General features: G+C 38.3%; 2 protein-coding genes across 2 annotated transcripts in view; one reads left to right on the top strand and one right to left on the bottom strand.

The window, feature by feature from the left end:
• Window positions 1-2,209: 2,209 nt before the first annotated feature.
• On the bottom strand, window positions 2,210-11,628 carry LOC106093650 (G-protein coupled receptor Mth2). Its single transcript, XM_013260759.2, has 6 exons — window positions 11,081-11,628; window positions 3,957-4,122; window positions 3,688-3,876; window positions 3,151-3,393; window positions 2,976-3,090; window positions 2,210-2,784 (listed from the first exon to the last, which is right to left on the bottom strand). The coding sequence occupies exons 1-6, from the start codon at window positions 11,576-11,578 to the stop codon at window positions 2,589-2,591; spliced, it is 1,407 nt and encodes a 468-aa protein (XP_013116213.2). The 5' UTR covers window positions 11,579-11,628; the 3' UTR covers window positions 2,210-2,588.
• Window positions 11,629-17,906: 6,278 nt separating this feature from the next.
• The window catches only part of LOC131997702 (G-protein coupled receptor Mth2-like), a 33,406-nt gene continuing 26,518 nt past the window's right edge, over window positions 17,907-24,794 (top strand). The window contains exons 1-2 of the mRNA XM_059369032.1: window positions 17,907-17,964; window positions 18,714-18,968. Of these exons, the coding sequence (XP_059225015.1) occupies window positions 17,907-17,964; window positions 18,714-18,968 (313 nt within the window). The remainder of the gene's footprint in view (window positions 17,965-18,713; window positions 18,969-24,794) is intronic.

Here is a 24,794-nt window from a genome sequence, read left to right on the forward strand (position 1 = left end):
TGGCTGAACATTTGCAGCACCGACAACAACCAGAGAAGACTATTACACGTTTGGGCCGCGATCTGTTTGGAAATAGATGGTGCCTAAGTGGAGGCACTGTGCGTTCCACATTAATTGCATTCCATATCGTCCACATGGCGAGAATACCAAACCTGGCATACGTATACAGAAGTGAAGCCCGTTTTTAGGCGCTTACTTAAAGAGGCAATTTGTCTCGATTGGATTTTTTCCCCATTCCTATTTATTTTGTCATGAATTAATGTAGTCGAGATCAAAGAGCGTAAGAAAGATAAGAGCTGGCGTTAGAGGGCAATACGTGATGACGAGTGACAAAATTTAAAGACACAACATATTTGAATTGCTCACGATATTTCGTTTTTCCTTTATTGCAACGGTTGCAAAGAAACAAAGCAAAATACGAAAAAATGTTCGAACGAAAGCTCGAATCAAAACAGAATAACCCGAAAATGTTGCAGCCCTCAATGGAATACAATAAAAATGTTGTGTCTTTAACGCGAGTTATTTTACGGTACGGGGAAGACAAAGCAGAAACTCTCTCTTGATTATCTTACGCTCTTTGGTCAAGATAACCTAGTTTCCTTTATTTTTTTTATACCCTCCACCATAAGATGGGGGGTATACTAATTTCGTCATTCTGATTGTAACTACTCGAAATATTCGTCTGAGACCCCATAAAGTATATATATTCTTGATCGTCGTGAAATTTTATGTCGATCTAGCCATGTCCGTCCGTCTGTCCGTCCGTCCGTCTGTCTGTCGAAAGCACGCTAACTTCCGAAGGAGTAAAGCTAGCCGCTTGAAATTATGCACAAATACTTTTTATTAGTGTAGGTCGGTTGGTATTGTAAATGGGCCGTATCGGACCACGTTTTGATACAGCTGCCATATAAACCGATCTTGGGTCTTGACTTCTTGAGTCTCTAGAGTGCACAATTCTTATCCGATTGAAATGAAATTTTGCACGACGTGTTTTGTTATAATATCCAACAACTGTGCCAAGTATGGTTCAAATCGGGTTATAACCTGTTATAGCTGCCATATAAACCGATCTTGGGTCTTGACTTCTTGAGCCTCTAGAGTGCACAATTCTTATCCGATTGAAATGAAATTTTGCACGACGTGTTTTGTAATTATATCCAACAACTGTGCCAAGTATGGTTCAAATCGGTTTATAACCTGATATAGTTGCCATATAAACCGATCTTGGGTCTTGACTTCTTGAGCCTCTAGAGTGCGCAATTCTTATCCGATTGGAATGGAATTTTGCATGACGTGTTTTGTTACGATATCCAACAACTGTGCCAAGTATGGTTCAAATCGGTCCATAACCTTATATAGCTGTCATATAAACCGATCTTGGGTCTTGACTTCTTGAGCCTATAGAGGGCGCAGTTCTTATCCAATTTGAATGAATTTTGGCATGTAGTATTTTGTTATGATATCCAACAACTGTGCCAAGTATGTTTCAAATCGGTTCATAACCTGATATAGCTGTCATATAAACCGATCTGGGATCTTGACTTCTTGAGCCTCTAGAGGTCGTAATTATTATCCGATTTGCCTGAATTCTCTTATGACCAATAACATACGTGCTTATTATGGTCTGAATCGGTCTATAGCCCGATACAGCTCCCATATAAATCGATCTCCCTATTTTATTTCTTGAGCCCCCAAAGGGCGCAATTCTTATTCGAATTGGCTGACATTTTATACATGTCTCCAACATATAAATTAATTGTGGTCCAAACCGGACCATATCTTGATATCGCTCTAATAGCAGAACAAATCTTTTCTTATATCCTTTTTTGCCTAAGAAGAGATGCCGGGAGAAGAACTCGGCAAATGCGATCCATGGTGGAGGGTATATAAGATTCGGCCCGGCCGAACTTAGCACGCTTTTACTTGTTTTTTTTTTTTTTTTTTAATTTTGTGATTGTGAGGGATTATATAAAACAGCGAGAGGGTTTGTATAATTGCTAAAGCCTTGAATATTTTTGCAAAGAATTAAAGGTCTACTTAACTGAGCTCAATTAGGTAGGAAAAGAAAGATCCGGATAGAGTAATCCAATCCACATAGGACATAAAGCCCCATCCAAAGATTTTTGATTTGATTGATTTGAAACTTTTTGCGTTTGTTGAAACTTTATTTTTAAAGAAAAAATATTTAAATAATTCTATATGACAGGAATTTTGTGTTTTTGTTTTTTTATTGTATAAATAAAAAAATATGTTTTATGTACTGTATTATCAGAATTGAAATAGAGTGAGTTTTTTTTAAGTTTGGGAGGGGAAAGAGAGAAGTAAGTGGTAGAGGGAGATAGTGGGGTCCATACCAAGTGATGCAAGGATCATATGGACCATGGATGAGTCTGGAACACCAAAGGACCCGAATCCCAAAGTGTATCCCCGTATATTTCGTAAGTGTTTGTGTTGTTAAGTTGTGTGTGTGTTCATTATAAAAGAATGATATCAGGCCATAGGCTAGTTTTGGGTGGGTTGAGGATCTCCCTGAGGCCGAAGAGCAGCCTGAAGACCCAAGTTAGCGCATGTACGTGGCCATAACAACATTACCTTTTCTTTATGGCTGCAAGTATACGCGGTCTTAACACTAGAATCATAAACATCCAAACTCCTTGAAGGGCAAAACAAACATCGGTTACCATGAACAGATTATCAGCATAGTGTAAGTCACGTAGGCAATACGATACAATATCCAGAGTCCAAAGAAAGCCCAAAGTGAAAAATAATATGGGAACTGCCAGACTGTAAGGGAAAGAAAGAAAAGCATGTATTAATACTATAAAGGGTGGAGTTTGTATTTCATGCAACTTTATAATTTTTGTGACTTGTGATATAATTTTTATTTTGCTTCCCGAACTTTGAGCTTGCTTGTATTTTTTCTAATCTTCGTACTTAACACCGTACTAAGCCTTCATTGTAGTTCTGCTACTTACCCAGACGTTTCGCTTTGTTTTCGTCGCAAACATAACAATAATAAGGTGGCAAAGTTCCAAATTGTAATTGCAGCATATGGTCCATAATAATATATGGTCGCAGCCCATTTGAATGCTAAAATGAAACAATTATCGTCTCGTTGTTCATTCAACACTACCTGCATTGTGAACTTACTATCTATCCAGCAAAAATTATAGCCAACTCCAGGTTTATAAATTTTAGGTACTATTTTCGTCCATTGAGCCCACATTGTTAGTCCAGTGAGAAGGGCTGCAATGCCCCAGGCATATAATGAGTAGATAATGAAACGCTTTCTTAAAATTTTCTCAGCAAAGTCGTAGCTATTTCTCCATATATCAAAATAAAGAACCCCAAGCCACAGAAAGCTTCCAATAAGACAGAAATATGCCGAAAATCCTGCAAAATGAAAACCAAATGTCATAGAAATCGATTGTCATGGAAGTTGTAAAGATCGGTTGGGCGTAATGTTATATGCCCCCCACTATGGAACGCATATGCCAAGGTCGCAACACGATAACAAAAAAAAAAAGAAGTCAACATGCAAGACTACAGTAACATTGGAAGAATTGTGTCTTCCAAGGGCTTAAGTCATCTACTAATAACCAGATATAGCTGCCAAATTAAGATTGTTGGAAATGCAATTCATGGTGGAGGATATATAAGTGGGTGAAGGCTATACCACATTCTTACCAAGGAACGCACATTCTACAGGTGAAAATACCAACTCCGATATATTTATGATACTTAGTATTGAATAACCACCCATCAGTGCCACTAAATAGCAAATCATTATCTTGCCTTGCATATTTTCTCTCAACTCCTGCACTGAAAGGTATATCAGCACAACTGGGATTAAAAATAAAACCGATATTGCCATAGCTGCAAATGAAAAATTCTTCACATATTATGTCACAATCTCAAATAGCCACAATATAGACGGCATTAGCCTCTGTACTTACCATAATTAGTTGCAGTAAAACCAATAGATTCTTCATATTTTTCAGGACATACCAGGGGTACGAGAACATTCACATTGCTACCCTCATAGCGATAGGGTGACAAGCAATAGTTTAGTGTATCCAGATATTCATGCCTTCCAGAAATATCAACACGTATTTCCCCGTTCTGAAAATAAAAAACCTGTAAGGCAAGGGGAAAGTCGCGCGGTGCCGACTATAAAAAACCCTACACCATCTTGTCAGACTTTAATTTGGATACCTATAGAAATTTCGACCTTGCAAGATTTCCTTGCGATAGGGCAAACAATTTGGATTTTCACATTCATAAAAGGCCATATCGGTTTAAAGATAATATGGGAGTTATATCTAAGCCTGTGCCAAATTTGATGAAATTTTGCACACATATAGAATATCTCATCTCATATCATATCTCATATGGCCATATCGGATGAAATATATAAATATATGGGGGCCATATCTAAATCAGCACTGATTTAAACGAAATTTTGTGCACGTATTGAATGGTCAAATAAGGCGTCCGATGCAAAATCGGACGAAATTGTGGCTTCTACAGGCTTAAAGTCTGTTTCGGATGAACGATATATCTGGAACCTATATCAAAATCTAAACCAATTTTTGTGAAACAAACACCTCGTACTAAATCTTCTTAAGATCGGACTGTGGCTGCTACAGCCTTAAAATATCATATCGGATAAAAATATATATGTGGGAGTTATATCTAAGATGGACCGGTTTATATGAAATTTTGTTCTCGCATTGGGGCTTTAAATAAAACAACTCACGTTAAATTTTTTGGAAATTGGACCAAAATTGTGCCTACTACAGCCTCAAAAGTTCAAAAATCGGATGAAAAATATATATGGGAGGCAGGGACGTAGCCAGGGTGTGGGGGGGGGGGGGAGGGGGTGGGCATCGGGACCGCCCCCAAACCAAAATAATTTTTTTATTAGATAATTAAATAAAATTTATTCAAAACACACAATTTTAGTAAAACTTTTTAAAATGACAAAATTTCATATTTATAATATTTTACAGAGAGAAAATTTTTATCAGACCGCTACCACCTCAAAATTATCTTTCTTAAGTTAAAAATTTTAATGAAATTTTTTCTAAAGACAAAATTTCGTCGTAATATTTTTAAAGACAAAAAAAAAACTTCATCACAGTTTCTCTTAAGACAAAATTGTTATAATTTTGCGTAACATTCTCATCAGCCCGGGACCCAAAATTTCATTTAAATTTTTCCTAAAGACAAAATTTCAATAAAAAATTTTCTAAAAACTACATTTTAATGATTTATTTTTTTTTTCTAAAGGCTATATTTCCGTGCTAAATTTCCTAAAGACAAACTTTTGCCCCATCGACCTCGAAATTGTTTTCGAAAGCCAAAATTTCAACTAAAAACTGTTTGCGCATGCTCTTTGCATTTTGCAACATGCATTTTGCTTTTGCAACACATTTTACATTGTGTCTGTCGAAAGCGCGCTAACTTTCGAAGGAGTAAAGCTAGCCGCTTGCACAAATACTTTTTATGAGTGTAGGTCGGTTGGTATTGAAAATGGGCCAAATCGGTCATTGTTTTGATATAGCTGCCATATAAACCGATCTTGGCTCTTGACTTCTTCAGCCTCTAGAAGACGCAATTCTCGAATTTTCCAATTTTAACAATTTTCCCGCTAGTGGGTCTCCCCAATGGTAGCTTCTGGACATCCCAAAGTGAACAAGTAAAAGTGCCCTATGTTCGGCTGGGTCACATCTTGGGCACACATCACCATGGATTCCGATAAAAATGTACGCTTTGTAACTGAGTTGGTATTTGAATTATTATACCCTACACCATAGGATGGCGGTATACTAATTTCATCATTTCGTTTGTAACACCTCGAAATATGCGTCTAAGATCCCATCACAAAATTTTAAGTCGATTTAGCCACGTCCATCCGTCCGTCTGCCTGTCCGCTCGTCCGTCCGACTGTCGGTCGAGAGCACGCTAGCTTTCGAAGGAGTAAAGCTGGGAACTTGAAATTTTGCACAAATATTTCTTATTAGTGTATTTTGATATAGTTGCCATATTATCCGATCTTGGGTATTGACTTTTAGAGCTTCTAGAGGGCTCAATTCTTATCCGATTTGGCTGACATTTTGCACATATCGTTTCGGTGCCACTTCCAATAATTGTGCCAAGTATGCTCCAAATCATTCCATAATCTAATCGGTTGATAACCTGATTTAGCTGTCATATAAACCGATCTCCTAATTAGACTTTCTGAGCCTCTAGAGGGCGCTGTTTTGACTCGATTGGCCTGACTTCTAACAGCCAAGACAAGTACAGTCCATATAGGTCATAGCTTATATAGGACATAGCTTATGTATATTTGAAAAAGTGATTCAATAAACTTTATAAATGCGATCCATGGTATAGGGTATATAAGATTCTGCCCGGCCGAACATATCACGTTTTTGCTTGTTTTGGTCTCAAGAAGTCATATCGGGATATATATATTGGCCGATTCGGATAAAACTTGGGCCTGATGTTGTTGTTTTTATACGCTCCAACCTTAGGATGAGGGGATACAAATTTCGCCATTCTGTTTGTAACTCCTCGAAATATTCGTCTAAGACCCCATAAAGTATATATTGGGTTGCCCAAAAAGTAATTGCGGATTTTTCATATAGTCGGCGTTGACAAATTTTTTCACAGCTTGTGACTCTGTAATTGCATTCTTTCTTCTGTCAGTTATCAGCTGTTACTTTTAGCTTGCTTTAGAAAAAAAAGTGTAAACAAGTAAGAAGGCGTTAAGTTCGGCCGGGCCGAACTTTGGATACCCACCACCTCGGGTATATATGTGAACCACATTTCGTCAAAATCGAGTGCAAAATGCATACCTTAAGCCCCATAGCAGCTCTATAGATATCATCCGATTTAGACCAATTGCTTATAAGTACAAGTCATTGATCAACCGAGAGATCGGTCTATATGGCAGCTATATCCAAATCTGGACCGATCTGAGCCAAATTGAAGACAAATATCGAAGGGCCCAACACAAGTCATTGTCCCAAATTTCGGCGACATCGGACAATAAATGCGCTTTTTATGAGCCCAAAACTTTAAATCGAGAGATCGGTCTATATGGCAGCTATATCCAAATCTGAACCGATCAGGGCCAAATAGAAGAAAGATATCGAAGGGCCTAAGGCAAATCACTGTCCCAAATTTCAGCAAAATCGGATAATAAATGTGGCTTTTATGGGCCTAAGACCATAAATCGGAGGATCGGTCTATATGACAGCTATATCCAAATTTGGACCGATCTGGGCCAAATTGACGAAGGATGTCGAAGGGCTCAACGCAACTCACTGTCCCTAATTTCAGCAAAATCGGATAATAAATGTGGCTTTTATGGGCCTAAGACCTTAAATCGGAGTATCGGTCTATATGGCAGATATATCCAAATTTGGACCGATCTGGACCAAATTGACGAAGGATGTCGAAGGGCTTAACGCAACTCACTGTCCCAAATTTCAGCAAAATCGGATAATAAATGTGGCTCTTATGGGCGTAAGACCATAAATCGGAGGATCGGTCTATATGGCAGCTATATCCAAATTTAGACCGATCTGGGCCAAATTGACGAAGAATGTCGAAGGGCTCAACGCAACTCACTGTCCCAAATTTCAGCAAAATCGGATAATAAATGTGGCTTTTATGGGCCTAAGACCATAAATCGGAGGATCGGTCTATATGGCAGCTATATCCAAATTTGGACCGATCTGGGCCAAATTGACGAAGGATATCGAAGGGCTCAACGCAACTCACTGTCCCAAATTTCAGCAAAATCGGATAATAAATGTGGCTTTTATGGGCCTAAGACCATAAATCGGAGGATCGGTCTATATGGCAGCTATATCCAAATCTGGACCGATCTGGGCCAAATTGACGAAGAATGTTGAAGGGCCTAACACAACTCACTGTGCCAAATTTCATCCAAATCGGATATAAAATGTGGCTTTTATGGGCCTAAGACCCTAAATCTGAGGATCGGTCTATATGGCAGCTATATCCAAATTTGGACCGATCTGAGCCAAATTGACGAAGGATGTCGATGGGCCTAACGCAACTCACTGTCCCAAATTTCAGCAAAATCGGATAATAAATGTGGCTTTTATGGGCCTAAGACCCTAAATCGGCGGATCGGTCTATATGGGGGCTATATCAAGATATAGTCCGATATAGCCCATCTTCGAACTTAACCTGCTTATGGACAAAAAAAGAATCTGTGCAAAATTTCAGCTCAATATCTCAATTTTTAAAGACTGTAGCGTGATTTCAACAGACAGACGGACAGACGGACAGACGGACAGACGGACAGACGGACGGACATGTCTAGATCGTCTTAGATTTTCACGCTGATCAAGAATATATATACTTTATAGGGTCGGAAATGGATATTTCGATGTGTTGCAAACGGAATGACAAAATGAATATACCCCCATCCTTCGGTGGTGGGTATAAAAAAGTATATTTGATTAAAGTTCATTCTAAGTTTTATTAAAAATGCATTTACTTTCTTTTAAAAAATCCGCAATTACTTTTTGGGCAACCCAATATATTCTTGATCGTCATGACATTTTAAGTCGAACTCCGTCCGCCTGTCTGTCGAAAGCACGATAACTATCGAAGTAGTAAAGCTAACCGCTTCAAATTTTGCACAAATACTTCTCATTAGTGTAGGTCGGTTGGGATTGTAAATGGGCCATATCGGTCAATTTTTTCATATAGCTGCGATATAAACCGATCGCGGATCTTGACTTCTTGAGTCACTAAAAGGCGCAATTCTTATCCGATTTGGCTGAGATTTTGTTTTGTTATGACTTCCAACAACTTTGCTAAGAATATTTCAAATCGGTCCATAATCTGATATAGCTGCCATATAAACCGATCTGGGGTCTTGACTTCTTGAGCGCAGTTCGCATCCGATTTATCTGACATTTTGCATGAGGTTGTTCGTTTTGACTTTCAACAAATGTGCCAAATATGGTTGAAATCGGTCTATATCCTTCAGATATGGTATAGCTGCCATATTAACCGATCCGGGGTCTTGACTTCTTGAGCCTCTACAGGGAGCAATTCATATCCGATTTTGTTGAAATTTTGCATGAGGTGTTTTATTATGACTTCCAAGAACTTTGCTAAGTATGGTTCAAATCGGTTCATAACCTGATATAGCTGCCTTATAAACCGATCCGGGGTCTTGGCATCTTGAGCCTCTACAGGGAGCAATTCATATCCGATTTTGCTGAAATTTTGCATGAGGTGTTTTGTTATGACTTTCAACAACTCCGCTAAGTATGGTTCAAATCGGCACATAACCTGATATAGCTGTCATATAAACCGATCTGGGATCTTAACTTCTTGAGCCTATAAAGTGCGCAATTATTATCCGATTTGGCTGAAATTGAAATTTTGTACAACGGCTTCTCCCATGACCTCTAGCATACGTGTCGAATATGGTCTGAATCGGTTTAAAGCCTTATACAGCTGCCCTATAAATCGATCTCCCTATTTTACTTCTTCAGCCCCTAAAGTGCGTAATTCTTATTAGATTTGGCTGAAATTTTACACAATGACTTCGAATAGGTCTTCAATATTCAATTATGGTGCGAATCCGACCATAACTTGATATAGCTCCAATAGCATAGCAATTATTTTTTTTTATCCCTTCTTTTATTTTGTTTGCCTAAAAAGAGGACACCGGGAAAAGTACTCGACAAATGCGATCCATGGTGGAGGGTATATAAGATTCGGCCCGGCCGAACTTAGCACGCTTTTACTTGTTTTTCCAAATTTCAGACATATCGGATGAAAATTGAGACTTCTAAGGGCTCAAGAAATCATATCTGGGTATCGGTTTATACGGGGGCTATATCTGTTAATAGATCGATTCAGATCATACTTGACATGGATGTTGGAAATGATAACTCAAGTCTATATTAAAAAACTTTGGCCACATGGGATGAACCTAGAGGTTTCTAAGGGCTCAAGAAGTCACATCCGGGGAATGGTTTATATGGGGCCATATCTGTTTATAGATCGATTCGCATCACTCTTGAGATGTAGGTTGGAAATGATAATTTAAGTCTTTGCTCCAAATTTCAGCCGAATCAGATGAAAACTGAAGCTTCTAAGGGCTCAAGAAGTCAAATCGAGAGATCGGTCCATATGGGGGCTATATCTATTTATAGACCGATTCGGCTTATACTTGGCATATATATTGGAAGTCATAGCAAAGACTTCTTTGTTACAAATCGCAGCCAAATCGGATGGCAATTGAGGCTTCTAGGGGCTCAAGATATCAAGTCCGGTAATCGGCTATATCTGTTTATAGACCGATTCGAATCATACTTGCAAGGGATGTTGGAAGTCATAACAAATCGGATAAAAATTGCGGCTTCTTTCGGCTCAAGAAGTCAAATCCGGGGATCAGTTTATATGGGAGCTATATTCAAATGTTAACCGAAATGTCCAATTTGCAATCCTCAACGTTCTACACCAAAAGGAAGTATCTGTGCAAAGCGGCTAGCTTTGCGCGTTCGACCACTATCGTGATTTTGACAGAAGGACGGGCATGGCTAGATCGACTTAAAGTGTCGGGACGATCCAGAATATTTATACTTTATGGACTCGCAGATCGATATCTCGAGGTGTTACAAACGAAATGACTGGATAAGTACAACCCCATCCTATGGTAGTGAATACCAATGTACACGTTTGCCTATACTCCCAACATTAATTCTGCATTCACATAAAAACCCACATGCATATCTGTATCTGATAAATCTTAACGATTAAACATCCACTGCATTGTTTACATTAAACGTAAAATTAATAGTTTTATAAAAGTTTTAAAGCTAGTCATCTGGTGTTTTATTTTCAAATAATTCTCTTGCTCTATTCAGTAATGAATGGTTTCCGCAAATTATTTTCCATTGTTTTATTCAATTCAATTTGAATCTTGAGCCTTATCAACATATTTTGCAAATTAATGGGGAATTTTGTTTTTAATTTAAACCACATATGGGATTTCCGCTACTCTTCTACATACCTCTTGCAGTTCCCAAATGTCGTCTTCCATTGTAAGGCTCTCTAAATATTTACATGGTTTTCCCACTTGCGGCACAAAATATTTGAATATATTCACATTTTTGATATTGCCACCACCCTCCATTGCGATGTCTATATCTTCGGGCTTATTCAGATGCAGGGGCACTTTTTCGCACTCAAAAGTTTCTTCATTGTAATATTGTCCATGTTTGCAGCACAGTTTAACACATTTTTGAGAAATACCACATACACAGCCGCGTAAATGCGATTTAGCCTGGTGTCTTACATAGCCAAATCCCAAGGTATAATTGTAGGTGGCAACTTTAGTCTTGGGTATGGTGACATTGTGATATATATAAGATCCATTGTCCAAAGGCAATAGATCGCTTAGATCTACGGTATCTTTGAATTGACATTTTTCAACCGTTTTTTCGGCTAATACTGATGACGAAGAAAATAGCACCACGATGCTTAGAATAAAATAGCAAAAAAAATCCATTTACTAAGAAACTTTCGACTTGGCTGTTGATTCCCGAGCAAACTCATTTTCTACACTGATTTTATACAAACGCGAGAGCATGCGATCAAGCGATTTATTTTTATGTTTGTTTACAAAAAAAAAAAAACCATATGACGTACAAATAACTGATAAAAATTCAACGTATAGCGTCGTCGACTTTAAGGCACCCTATTTTTTATACCCTACACCACCACTGTGGTACAGGGTATTACAACTTAGTGAATTTGTTTGTAAAACCCAAACTAAAGAGAGATAGACCCATTGATAAGTATACCTATCGACTCGGAAACACTTTCTGATTCGATTTAGCTATGTCCATCTGCTTGTCTGTCTGTCCGTCCATCTGTCTGGCTGCCTGTCCATGTTAATTTGTGTACAAAGTACAGTTCGCAGTTTTCATCCGATCGTCTTCAAATTTGGTACAGGCATGTTTTTCGGCCTAAAGACGAAGCCTTTTGAAATTGGAAAAAAAATCGGTTCAGATCAGGATATAACTCCCACATATATATTCATCCGATTTTGAGTAATAATGCAATGGAATGGTCGGTCTTTTGTAAACCGATTCTCTCCAAATTTGGCGGGAAGGATTTTTTTTGTCAAAATATTGAACAACACTTTCCTCGACGACTACCACAATATACATAGGGTTTGTTCAAAATCGGTTCAGAGTTAAGAGAATATCCCCCCTGCCAAATTTCGAGAGAATGGCAAAACAAATAACCATTTTATTGGAATATTACTGCAAAACGGACGAACATATATAAGGGAGCTATATTCGTCCGATTTGCAGTAATAATGCAATAAAATGGTCTTTGGTTAACCCATTTTCTCGAAATTTGGCACGGCGGATTTTCTCTTGACACACAATACTACTGGTGAATTTCATGGAAATCGGTTCAGATTTAGATATAGCTCTCATATATATACATATAAATCGCCCGATTTTAACTTCTAGAGTCACAGCAAGCGCATTTTTTAACCCATCTTGCCAAAATTTTGCAAAACGCTTTACTCGACGACTGCCACAATATCTGAGGAGTTTGCTCGATATCGGTTCAGATTTTGGTATAGCTCTCATATATATTGGGTTGCCCAAAAAGTAATTGCGGATTTTTTAAAAGAAAGTAAATGCATTTTTAATAAAACTTAGAATGAATTTTAATCAAATATACTTTTTTTACACTTTTTTTCTAAAGCAAGCTAAAAGTAACAGCTGATAGCTGACTGAAGAAAGAATGTAATTACAGAGTCACAAGCTGTGAAAAAATTTGTCATCGCCGACTATATGAAAAATCCGCAATTACTTTTTGGGCAACCCAATATGTTCGCCCGAAAAGTGCTCATTTGTTAACCGATTCTGTCGAAATTATGCTGGAATGATTTTCTTATGACTCTCAATATTACTGGCAAATTTCATAGAAATCGGTCTCCAGATTTAGATATAGTTGTCATATATGTATGTCGCCAGATTTTTACCCCAAGAGCCACTGCAAGCGCAATATTTGATCAATCTTGCCTCGACGACTACCACATTATCTGAGAAGTTTTCTCCAAATCGCTTCAGAATTAGATATATCCCCCATATATTTGTTCGTCAGATTTTGGGTAGTTTGCCATAATGTTGTCATCTGTCAACCGTAGTTTTTACAGTTTAAACATATTTCCTCGTCGAGGTCCATCGAAATTGGTTCAGTATTGGATATAGACCCCTCATTGTACTTATAGGGTGGTTGAAGGGTATTAAACAGTCGGCACCGCCCTTCCTTACTGGATGAAATTTATGTTTTTCATCCTAGACGACTTCGTCTCGCTTGTCTTTGGTGTTCGTCAAAACTAATTTCAAATTCGCCGTCTTTGCGAGGTCAGCATGTCAAGTTCGTACAAAGAGAATTTAGTGTTCGAGGTGTATACATTTTTTGTTTATGTGAAAATGAAATTGTTTATGTAATTTTTAAGATTATAAGAGTATAAAATATTAAAAGTCTAACGAACATAAACGCTTTCATTTGCTTGTGTGTACACTTCTGGGCAGACAGCTTGTGAGAAATTCCAGATGATTTCATGCAGGAAGTAATGCCTCGTTGTTGTTTCTGTATTTGGAAAAATTTTCAATTCAATTTTATGTGACTGGCATAATCAATGAGTTCTTATTTTGAAACGTGAAATATGTTAAAAAATAACAGTATAAATTAAAATGCAACATGTAACAAGTAAGAGCGTGCTAAGTTCGGTCGGGCCGAATCTTATATACCCTTCACCATGGATCGCATTTGTCGAGTTTTTTGCGCTGCATCTCTTTTTAGGCAAACAAAGAATAATGAATAAGAACTGCTATGCTATTGAAGCTATATCTAGTTATAGTCTGATTCGGACCATAAACGAATTGAATGCTGAGCATTGTAGAAGTCATTCTGTAATATTTCAGTTCATTTGGATAAGAATTGATAGGTTTATATTGGAGCTGCATCAAGCTATTTAACGATTCAGATCATATTAGACACGTATGTAGAAGGTCGTAAGAGAAGCCGTTGTACAAAATTTCTGCCAAATCGGAAGAGAATTGCGCTCTCTAGAGGCTCAAGAAGTCAAGATCCCCGATCAGTTTATATGGCAGCTATATCAGGTTATGTACCGATTTCTGCCATACTTACCACAGTTGTTGGAAGTCATAACAAAACACCGCACGCGAAATTTCAGCCAAATCGGATGAGAATTACGCGCTCTATTGGCTCAAGAAGTCAAGATCCAAGATCGGTTTATATGACAGCTATACCAGATTATTAACCGATTTGAATCATACTAACTACAGTTATTTGAAGTGATACCAAAACACTACGTGCAAAATTTCAGTCAAGTCGGACGAGAATTGCGCCCTCTAGAGGCTCAAGAAGTCAAGACCCAAGATCGATTTATATGGCAGCTATATCAAAACATCGACCGATTTTGCCTATTTACAATCCCAACCGACCTACACTAATAAAAAGGATTTGTGCAAAATTTCAAGCGGCTAGCTGAAAGTTAGCGTGCTTTCGACAGACAGACGGGCGGACGGACGGTCAGACGAACGGGCATGGTTAGGTCGACGGAAAATGTCATGACGATCAAGAATATGTGTACTTTATAGTGTCTTATACGACTATTTCGAGGAGATACAAACAGAATGACGAAATTAGTATACCCCCATTCCAAAAATTTTGGAACAATTTTAGTCAAGTCGGTTAAAAATTCAGGTTTCTAGTGCTTCACGAAGTTAATCTATGGATCAATTTATATGGGGGCTATAGCCGAGTCTGATCCAAAATGTCCCACTTGCAATCCCCAAAGGCCAAGGAGTTTCTGTGCAAAATTTCAAGCCAATACACTCAGATCAATTTGTTGCCAAAAATAGCAAAAATGTTTGCAGTGAAAGCAAAGAGTCTGCTGAAAATGGGACAGCAGTAATTTGTTGCTTAACCAGCAAACACTTTCTGCTCATTTAAAATTTTACAAAAATTTAAAAAATGCCCAAAATTGTCGCAAATATTTAAAAAAAAATTTATACCCACCACCATAGGATGGGGGTATACTAGTCTAGTCATTCCGTGTGTAACACCTCGAAATATATGTATTCTTGATCGTCTCGATGTTCTGAGCGGATGTTGCCATGTCTGTTCGTCCGTCTGTCTAAATAACGATAATAGTCGAGCTGGTCGCTTGAAATTTTGCACAGATACTGAATATTGATGTAGATCGAAGGGTGTTGCAAATGGGCAATATCAGTTCAAATTTAGATATAGCTCCCATATAAAAAGCTCTCCCGATGTGTATTCTTGAACCCAAGGAAGCCGAAATGCCGATTTGGCAGAATTTTTGCATGTGGTGTTCTGTTAAAACTTCCAACAACTGTGCCAAGTAAGGTCCAAATTGGTCTATAACCTGGTATAGCTCCCATATATACCGGTTTCTCGATCGTCCTTGTTCGGTTCTTAGAAGCTTGATTTTCGGCTGTTATGACAGATGTTTGGTATGCAGAATAAAATTATGCCCTTCAACTAAATTTATTTTGTATAAATTTTTAGCAGAATCCATGGTGGTAGGTTCTCAAGATTCGGCCCGGCCGAACTTAGCACGCTTTTTACAAGAATGAAGCGTATATTTCTATATCCTCCACCATAAAATGGGGATATACTAATTTCGTCATTCTGCTTGTAACTCCTCGAAATATTGGTCTAAGACCCCATAAAATACATATATTCTTGATCGTCATGACATTTTAAGTCGATCTAGCCATATCTCTCCGTCTGTCCGTCCGTCCGTCTGTCTGTCAAAAGCACTCTTATGTTCGTCCGATTTGCAGTAATATAGAAATAAAAAGGTCATTTGTTAACCGATTCTGCCGAAATCTGGCAGGAAGAATTTTTTTCCTGACTCTCGATGTTACTGGTGAATTTCATAAAAATCGGTTCAGATTTGGATATAGCTCCCATATATATGTTCGTCCGATTTGCAGTAATACATCAGTAAAGTAATCATCTGTTAACCGATTCTCTCGAAATTCAACAGGAAGGATTTCCTTACGACTCTCGATATTACTGGTGAATTTCATAAAAATCGGTTCGGATTTGGATATAGCTTCCATAGATATGTTCGTCCGATTTGCAGTAATACAGCAATAAAATGGTCATCTAAAAACCGATTCTCTGGAAATTTGGCAGGAAGGATTTTCTTATGATATTGCTGGGTAATTTCATAGAAATCGGCTCTGATTTAGATATAGGTCTCATATATATATCGCCCGATTTGCACTCCTCGACCCACTGAAAGCGCATTTATTGACCAATCTTCCCAAAATTTTACAACGGTTTCCTCGACGACTTCCACAATATCCGTAAAGTTTGGTCGAAATGGCCTATAATGACCATACTCGGTATGAATATCGAAGGGCCTTACAGAACTCATTATGCTAAACTTCAGGGAAATCGGCTAATAAATTCACCTTTTATGTGCCTAAAACCTTAAATCGGGAGATCGGTATATATGACAGCAACATCCAAATCTGGACCGATCTGGGTCGTACTGAACAGGGATATAGATGAAGGAGCCTAATGCAACTCACAATAACAAATTTCAGTGAAAACGGACAATAAATGCTCATTTCATGGGCCCAAGACCTTAAAATGAGAGATCGGTCTATGTGGCAGTTATGTCGAAATATGAACCAATCTTATCGATACTCGGTACGAATGTTGAGGGAATGGGGAGATCGGTCTATGTGGCAGCTATATCCAAGTCTGCACCGATCTTGGTTGTTTTGAGCAAGAATTTTGAGAAGCTTAACACAACTCACTGTTTCAAATTTCAGCGAAATCGGATATTAAATGAGGCTTTAATGGGCCTAAGATCTTAAATTGGCAGATCGGTCTTTATGGGGGCTATATCAAGATATAGTTCGATATAGCTCATCTTCCAACCTAACCTGAAGAAAGAATCTGTGCAAAGTTTCAGCTAAATATCTATATTTTTAAAGGCTGTAGCGCAATTTTAACAGATAGACGGATGGATATGGCTAGATCGTCTTAGATTTTTGCAACGATTAAGAATATATATAAAGGGTTTTTCCACAGGAACGCTACAAAAGTAGACCGATAGGGACAGCAAACGACAGCAATCCACATGTACTTCATAAGTCATCATTGCACCGAAAAAATTACGGTTTGGTGCGGTTTATAGGCCGGCGACGTCATTGGGACTTACTTCTTCCGGGGAATTGCTACCGTACAATGATAACAGATAATTTTTGACCCCAATTGGATGATATGTACTATGTGGTTCCTACAGGGTGGCATCACAATCCTCACGCGAATACATCATTCAATTTATAGCAAAACAAGTTATCTCACGAAATGGTCCAGTCGATTAGCTCTCAGAAGTTCCTGTACGAACAACGTCTATGTGCCAGTCATTGCTTTTCCTAAGCAAGCAAGGGAAGTAAGAGCTTTTGGTTTTTTGTACAAAGAGTGACGGGCAACTAGGCGACTATCGCGACTCTAGTTAGAGATGACCAGATATTTACTGACCCGGTTGATAAGGTTGATAACCTACACTCATAGAAAAAAGTTTGCTGAACATAGTAAACACTGTCCGCTGAATATAAGTGGTTAATTTTGCTGCTATTGTAGCAGTAGTTTTGCTATTACAGTAGCAATAGCATAACAAATACCATAAAACGTAGCAAATGTTTTTTTTTTTCAGCAGGCTTGTGTACTCAAAACAGCAGATTTTGTTAGTTGAAATAGCAGTAAGAAATCATTGGTAATATAGCAGCCCTATGTTTGCTGAAACAGCAGTAACCCAGCAAAATCTCTCATTACTAAATAACCAGAAAGGTAAGCTCATTAAAAAACTAATAACTACTAATTTTTAGGCATCGTTTCTAATTACTTTCACATGGCGATGTTCTAGGAGGAAAGTCCTTCCGCACAAGCATACCAATAGTTCAAAAATAAATACTTATTTGTAAGCATACAAGTTGTAAAAAAAGAATGACATTTTATCTTAGTTGAACGTTGCTAAAAAATAACTATTTAGACTCAAACATGTTCGCGCCTTTCTCCACCACAATCTATTAATTCAAATAAGTGCTTATTCTTGGAATTCATCGAATGTTGTATGTAATGACATTTGTACCACCGGTAACACATACGGTATTCCTGTTGATAACTCGTTATAGTTTAGCAGCTAGTAAATCTATGGATAATGAGTTATCCATTATTTTACATGCCAAAAATAATGACATGTGCTTACCAAATATTTGCTGGGAATGTCTGCCTTCCCATTTTCAGTAGTTTTTGCTCTTTTGAATAACAAATTTGGTTGAGTGTACTGGCCGAAATGTTTGATGGAAATTCTTCATTGCCGGAAAGAAATCATGTAATGCGTATCTGGTTCGATGCCTCAAATATTATGATATTCTTTTGAACACGAGGGGTTAAAAGGGTTCTCGCCGATCTTGATATAAATAAATCCCTGGTCCCCGATGGTACATCAACACTTATACTGTCTAAGTGTTCTTCGACGCCTGCTCGTCCATTACGCAACTTTTTCAAACCTTCTTACTCTGCGGGTGTTTTCCCAGCGTATTGGAATGTTGCAAACGTTCAGCCAATCCCCGAGAAGGGCGAGGCGAACAATCCAGTGAATTACCAACCAATTGCGATATGCTTCGCGCTTTTCAAGGTTTTGGAGAACATGGTTAATCACCATCTTGTGAGTTACTTGGAGTCTAATGATATTCTTAGCGACCGTCCAACGATATTCCGCAGAAATCGCTCCACGGGAGACTTGATAGCATTTCTGTCGGAACGTTGGGGTCGTTCCATCTACCCGTTTGGTGAGAGTAAAGTCGTGGCTCTAGATATCCCCAAGACATTTGATGCATTTGGCCCAAAATTGAAATTTTTTCCTTGTTCGTAGGATTTTAGCAAAGAAAACGAGCCAAAGAACCAAAACTTTAAATTAAAAATGCTATCTTTAAATATAAATTTTCTTTTTATTTAAGAACATGACCAACCGTTTCAAATTTTGATTCTTATTAAACTTCATAGATGACAGTCCAATTATTATTTGTTGAAAATTTCTTTTTTTTATACCCACTACCGAAGGATGGGGGTGTATTCATTTTGTCATTCCGTTTGCAGCACATCGAAATATCCATTTCCGACCCTATAAAGTATATATATTCTTGATCAGCGTAAAAATCTAAGACGTTCTAGCCATGTCCGTCCGTCTGTCTGTTGAAATCACGCTACAGTCTTTAAAAATAGAGATATTGAGCTAAAATTTTGCAGAGATTCTTTTTTTGTCCATTAGCAGGTTAAGTTCGAAGAAAGGCTATATCGGACTATATCTTGACATAGCCGATCCCCCGGTTTAGGGTCTTAGATCCATAGAAGCCACATTTATTATCCGATTTTGCTGAAATTTGGGGCAGTGAATTGCGTTAGGCCCTTCGACATCCTTCTTTAATTTGGGCCAGATCGGTCCATATTTGGATATAGGTGCCATATAGACCGATTCGCCGATTTAGGGTCTTGGTGCCATAAAAGGCGCATTTATTGTCCGATTTTGCCAAAATTTAGGACAGTGACGTACTTCTGCAATTTGGCTCAGATCGATCAAGATTTGCATATAGCTACCATATACACCGATCTCTCGATCTAAGATTTTGGGGCCATAAAAGGCGCATTATTTGTCCGATTTCGCCGAAATTTGGGACAGTGAGTTGTGTTAGGAAGTTCGACATCCTTCTTTAATTTGTTTCAGATCGGTCCAGATTTTAGTATAGATGCCATATAGGCCGATCTGTCGATTTAAAGCGTTGGGCCCATAAAAGGCGCAATTATTGTACTATGTCGCCGAAATTTTGGACTGTGAGTTAAGTTAAGCCCCTCGACATACTTCTGCAATTTGGCTCAGATCGATCAAGATTTGCATATAGCTGTCATATAGACCGATCTCTCGATCTAAGCTTTTGGGGCCATAAAAAGCGCATTATTTGTTCGATTTCGCCGAAATTTGGGACACTGAGTTGTGTTAGGCCATTCGAAATTTTTCTGCAACTTGACCCAAATCGGTCCCGATTTGGATAAAGCTGCCATACAGACCGATATCTGGATTTAAAGTCGTGGGTCCATAAAAGGCGCATTTATAATCCGATTTCACTGAAATTTGACCCAGTGACTAATTTGTCAAAGCTTAATATAGCTTTTCGACATCCTTGTAGTGTATGGTTCAGATCGGTTTATTTTTAGATACAGCTAAAATTTTGTTATACACCATGGTTGTTTAGACAACCATTTTGCATGGGCTATTTTCACACAGAGCTTTAATGCAAAAATCATATTTTTCTTGTCTATGGTGAAATATCTCGGTGCCAATTGAAGTGCGTTTGTAGAAGCAATCGCCACCCAATATATGTTGAATCTCTCTAAGAGGTCAATTCATATCAGCAACAATTGGTGGAGGTTTGTGTAAACTTACCGGATGGCTTATATTGGTTTCTTGAATCTCGTCCATATCATCAATATCGTCCAAGTGTGACAAGTTATTAAACCTATAGTAATTGAGTGAAGTAGCTCCCAGAGAGCTAAGACTTATTGTTGTGGGTCTTCTTTTGGGCCTTTTAAATGCGTTTGGGCCGCTTATTTTGCGTTCGGAATTTAAAGCCTAGGAGAGCTTATTTTTATACCCTCCACCATAGACTGGGGGTATACTAATTTCGTCATTCTGTTTCTAACTCCTCGAAATATTCGGCTTAGACCCCATAAAATATATATATATTCTTGATCGTCATGCTATTTTAAGTCGAACTAGCCATGTAAGTCCGTCTGTCTGTCGAAAGCATGCTAACTTTTGAAGGAGTAAAACTAGAAACTTGAAATTTTGCACAAATACTTCTTATTATTGTAGGTCGGTTGGGATTGTAAATGGGCTATATCGGTCCATGTTTTGATATAACTGCCATATAACCCGATCTTGGGTTTTGAATTCTTGAGCCTCTAGAGGGCGCTGAAATTTTGCAAGTAGTGTTTTGATATCACTTCCAAAAACTGTGCCAAATATGGTTCAAATCGGTTCTTAACCTGATATAGCTGTCATATAAACCGATCTTGGGTCTCGACTTCTTGAGCTCTTAGAAGGCGCAATTCCTAAAATTTTTGTACGTGGTGTTTTGGTATCATTTCCAACATTTGTGCGAAGTATGGTCCAAGTCGATCCATAAACTGGACCATACTGCCATATAAACTGATCTAGGATCTTGACTTCTTGAGCCTCTAGAGAGCGCAATCTTCATCCGATTTGGCACAAATTTTGTACAATGGCTTCTCCCATGGACTTCAACTTACGTGTGCAATATGGTCTGAATCGATCTATAGTTCCCATATAAAACGATCTCCCGATTTTGCTTCTTGAGCCCTGAATCGGACTATAACTTGATAAAGCAGCTCCTCCTCCTTTTACTCCGTCCTTATTCATTATTCATTGTTTGCCTAAAAAGAACCTAAAAAGAAAATACTCCGCAAAGAACTCGATAGATGCGTTCCATGGTGCACTTAGCACGCTTTTACTTGCTTTTGTTTAAGTCTTCAGCTAACTTTAACCTAGCGTACTTTAATCGATCTATACAAAAATAGGCACGAAGCTTTCACTAAAACTATTTTGATCATTGGTGGATTTCTAAGAAATCTGTTCAGATTTAAATATACATTGCTCCCATATACATGTTACTCAAGATTTTCATTTTTAGGCCTATTGGAAACGCACTTTTCAACGGATCTTTGCACAACTATTTTTTTTAATGACTCCAAATTCTACATTTCAAATTTAAGCAAATTGTAATTTCGACTGTTTAGCCAGTAGACCCAATGTGGTGAAGGGTACAAAAGTCGGCTTTGTCCGACTTTAGTCCGTTCTCACTTTAAATTTATCCATGAATAACATGTTGTGGTTACTCATTGCAATAAGACATTCAGTTTACTTGGAACCGTGGATGTATCATCAAATAAAACAATTAAAAACATGTTAAGTTTGGCCGTGCAGAACATTGGATGCCCACAACCATGGATATATCAATCTTCCTATTTTATTGTAACTCCACTACCATATCCAATGTTATATCTGCAAATATGCCCATGAACATTTCATTAAGGAACAGGGGTAATCTTCTCATATATCAATGAGTGCTGTCCGACTCAAGTTTAAGCTCAGGGTTAAGGGTCTCTCTTTTATAGCCGAGTCCGAACGGCGCACCGTGGCGCAATTGGAGTTTTTTTGTGGAAAAAATCCTATCTTTTGAACCATTTAGGATAACTGAATGACTTAAACGGCAGATGAAAGATAACTGTTCATATTTGAAAAGGGTGCCACGCCTTGTAGGTGCATAGTTATAGCTCATCAAAGTCAGAATTTGTGGAAAAATGGTAAATAAGTGAATAAAAATAAATATTTTTGTAAATTTAATATATTTTTCGCCTTTTTTAAAGCTTTAACGTCCAAAATTATTAAATAAATTATAAAAAAATACATAAACATTAAAAAAAAGAAAATTTTCCAGAATTCGTATTTTAATCTGTCTAAAAGACAAATCATTTCTAAACTGCAATTTTTATCTTTGAAGAAATAAGTGGACCGGAAGATGTTGCCAAAATGTTGTATAAGTCCTCATTTTGCCTCACCCGTGATGTTTTAAATGTATTCTGTAATATATATATTTATAGAATTTGTTAAAAGACTCCTGTGCTTCTTCAGAAAGCTCTCCAATTGGCAACGACTAACTTAACTTACTTTGATTGGCTATGACAGAACTTTCGTTGGAAGCGCCTCGATCTTCTACGCTCATTTTAGAATCTCTGACACCAAGTCTTCGTCTGTCGAGAGGTGACCTTGTTTCTAAACTGCTTACTTAGTCCAAAGCAGTATCTGTTTGCCAGTATTATTCTTCGCTTTATCTCAAAACTGGTGTCATTCGTTTTCGGTAGATAAAGTTACTGGCTATCTCAAAGTTGTGGTTTCCAACTTTCTCCATTTTCTTTTATTGCTCGGATGTACAGGGTGTTTTGGAAGTTAAAGCCATCCATTTCGTCTTATCTCCATTTACTGCCAGACCCATTTTCACTGACTCTCTTTCGATTCTTTCAAAAGCAGCAGTTGCTACTTCCATTGACCGACCTATGATGTCGATGTCGTCGGCATAGGCGAGTAGCATGTGTTCTCTCGTGATTAGTGTGACATTTCTATTCACATCTACATCTCGTATAATCTTCTCCAGCAGAATATTTAAGAGATTACATTATAGGCTGTCCCCTTGTCTGAAACCTCGTTTGGTATTAAATGGTTCGGAGAGATTCTTTCCTATTCTTACTGAGGAACGCGTATCAGCAAGTGTCAGACATGGCTTGAAATACCTTTGAACGTAAAGGAGTATCGAAAGCGGCTTAGTAGTCAACAAATAGATGGTAGGTGTTGATTTGTCCTTCTCGGGTCTTTTCCAGAATTTGGCGCAGTGTGAATATCTGGTCTAGGGTGGATTTACCAGGTCTAAAGAAGCATTGATAGGGCCCAATTATCTCATTGACATTAGGTTTTAATCTCTCACACAGTACGCTCGAGAGTACCATGTATGCGACGGGTAGAAGACTTATTCCTCTGCATTTGGCACATTCCGTCTTGTCTCCTTTCTTGTGTACGGGACATAGTATGCTGAGCTTCCAATCATCGGGTATGCGTTCTTCTAGCCAGATTGCGAGGATAAGCTGATTCATACGCCTTATCAGTGTGTGGCTTCCGATCTTAAATAGTTCAGCGGGTAACCCGTCGGCTCCTGCTGTCTTGTTGTTCTTTACTGGGTCACTGCTACTTAGACCTCATTCTGACTATGAGGTAAACATTCTGTGCCATCATCATTGATTGGTGCTGCGGTATCCTCTTCCCCGCCAACTTCGGACACTAGCAGTTGGGTAAAATGTTCTTTCCACATTCTCAGCATGTTATCTGTGTCAGTTACCAGATTTCCTTTTTTGTCTCTGCAGGAGGATGTGCATGCACCAAAGTCATCGGTTTGATGTTTAATTCTTTGGTAGGATTTCCGGACTTCATTCTGACTCCTGTACATCTCAATTCTCTCACACTCACGTCTTTCCTTTTCTTTTTTCTTTTTGCGGAATAGACATTTCTCCTCGCATCTTTACTCTCGATACCTCTCCTTCATCTGGCGCGTTGCTACTGATTGCAAAGTTGCTCTATATGCCGCATTCTTGGATTCAGTAGCATCTCGACACTCTTGGTCGTACCATGGGTTTCTTGGAGGAGGCTTCGGATTTCGCGGCATTTTCCATGGAGTGGGCAATAGTTTGACACTGCGCCATTATATCATCGGAACAAGGAGTGCTTTCATCAAGCAGTTAGGTCAGTCGAGTGGAGTATGCCGTTGCCATCTGTTGTTTTTGCAGCTTTTCAATGTCCAGCTTCCGTGTAGTGTCAGATCGTACTTTCCTCGCCATGTTCAAACGGGTGCGAACCTTTGCTGCAACATGGTAATGATCCGAATCTATATTCGCTCCACGGATCGATCGTACATCACGCTGGATGAATGCCTTTCATCTATCACAACGTAATCAATTTGGTTTCTCGTGTTTTGATCTGGTGACAGCAATGTGAC

The sequence above is a fragment of the Stomoxys calcitrans genome, chromosome 1 (genome assembly GCF_963082655.1).
Source record: "Stomoxys calcitrans chromosome 1, idStoCalc2.1, whole genome shotgun sequence".
NCBI classification, from domain to species: Eukaryota; Metazoa; Arthropoda; class Insecta; order Diptera; family Muscidae; genus Stomoxys; species Stomoxys calcitrans.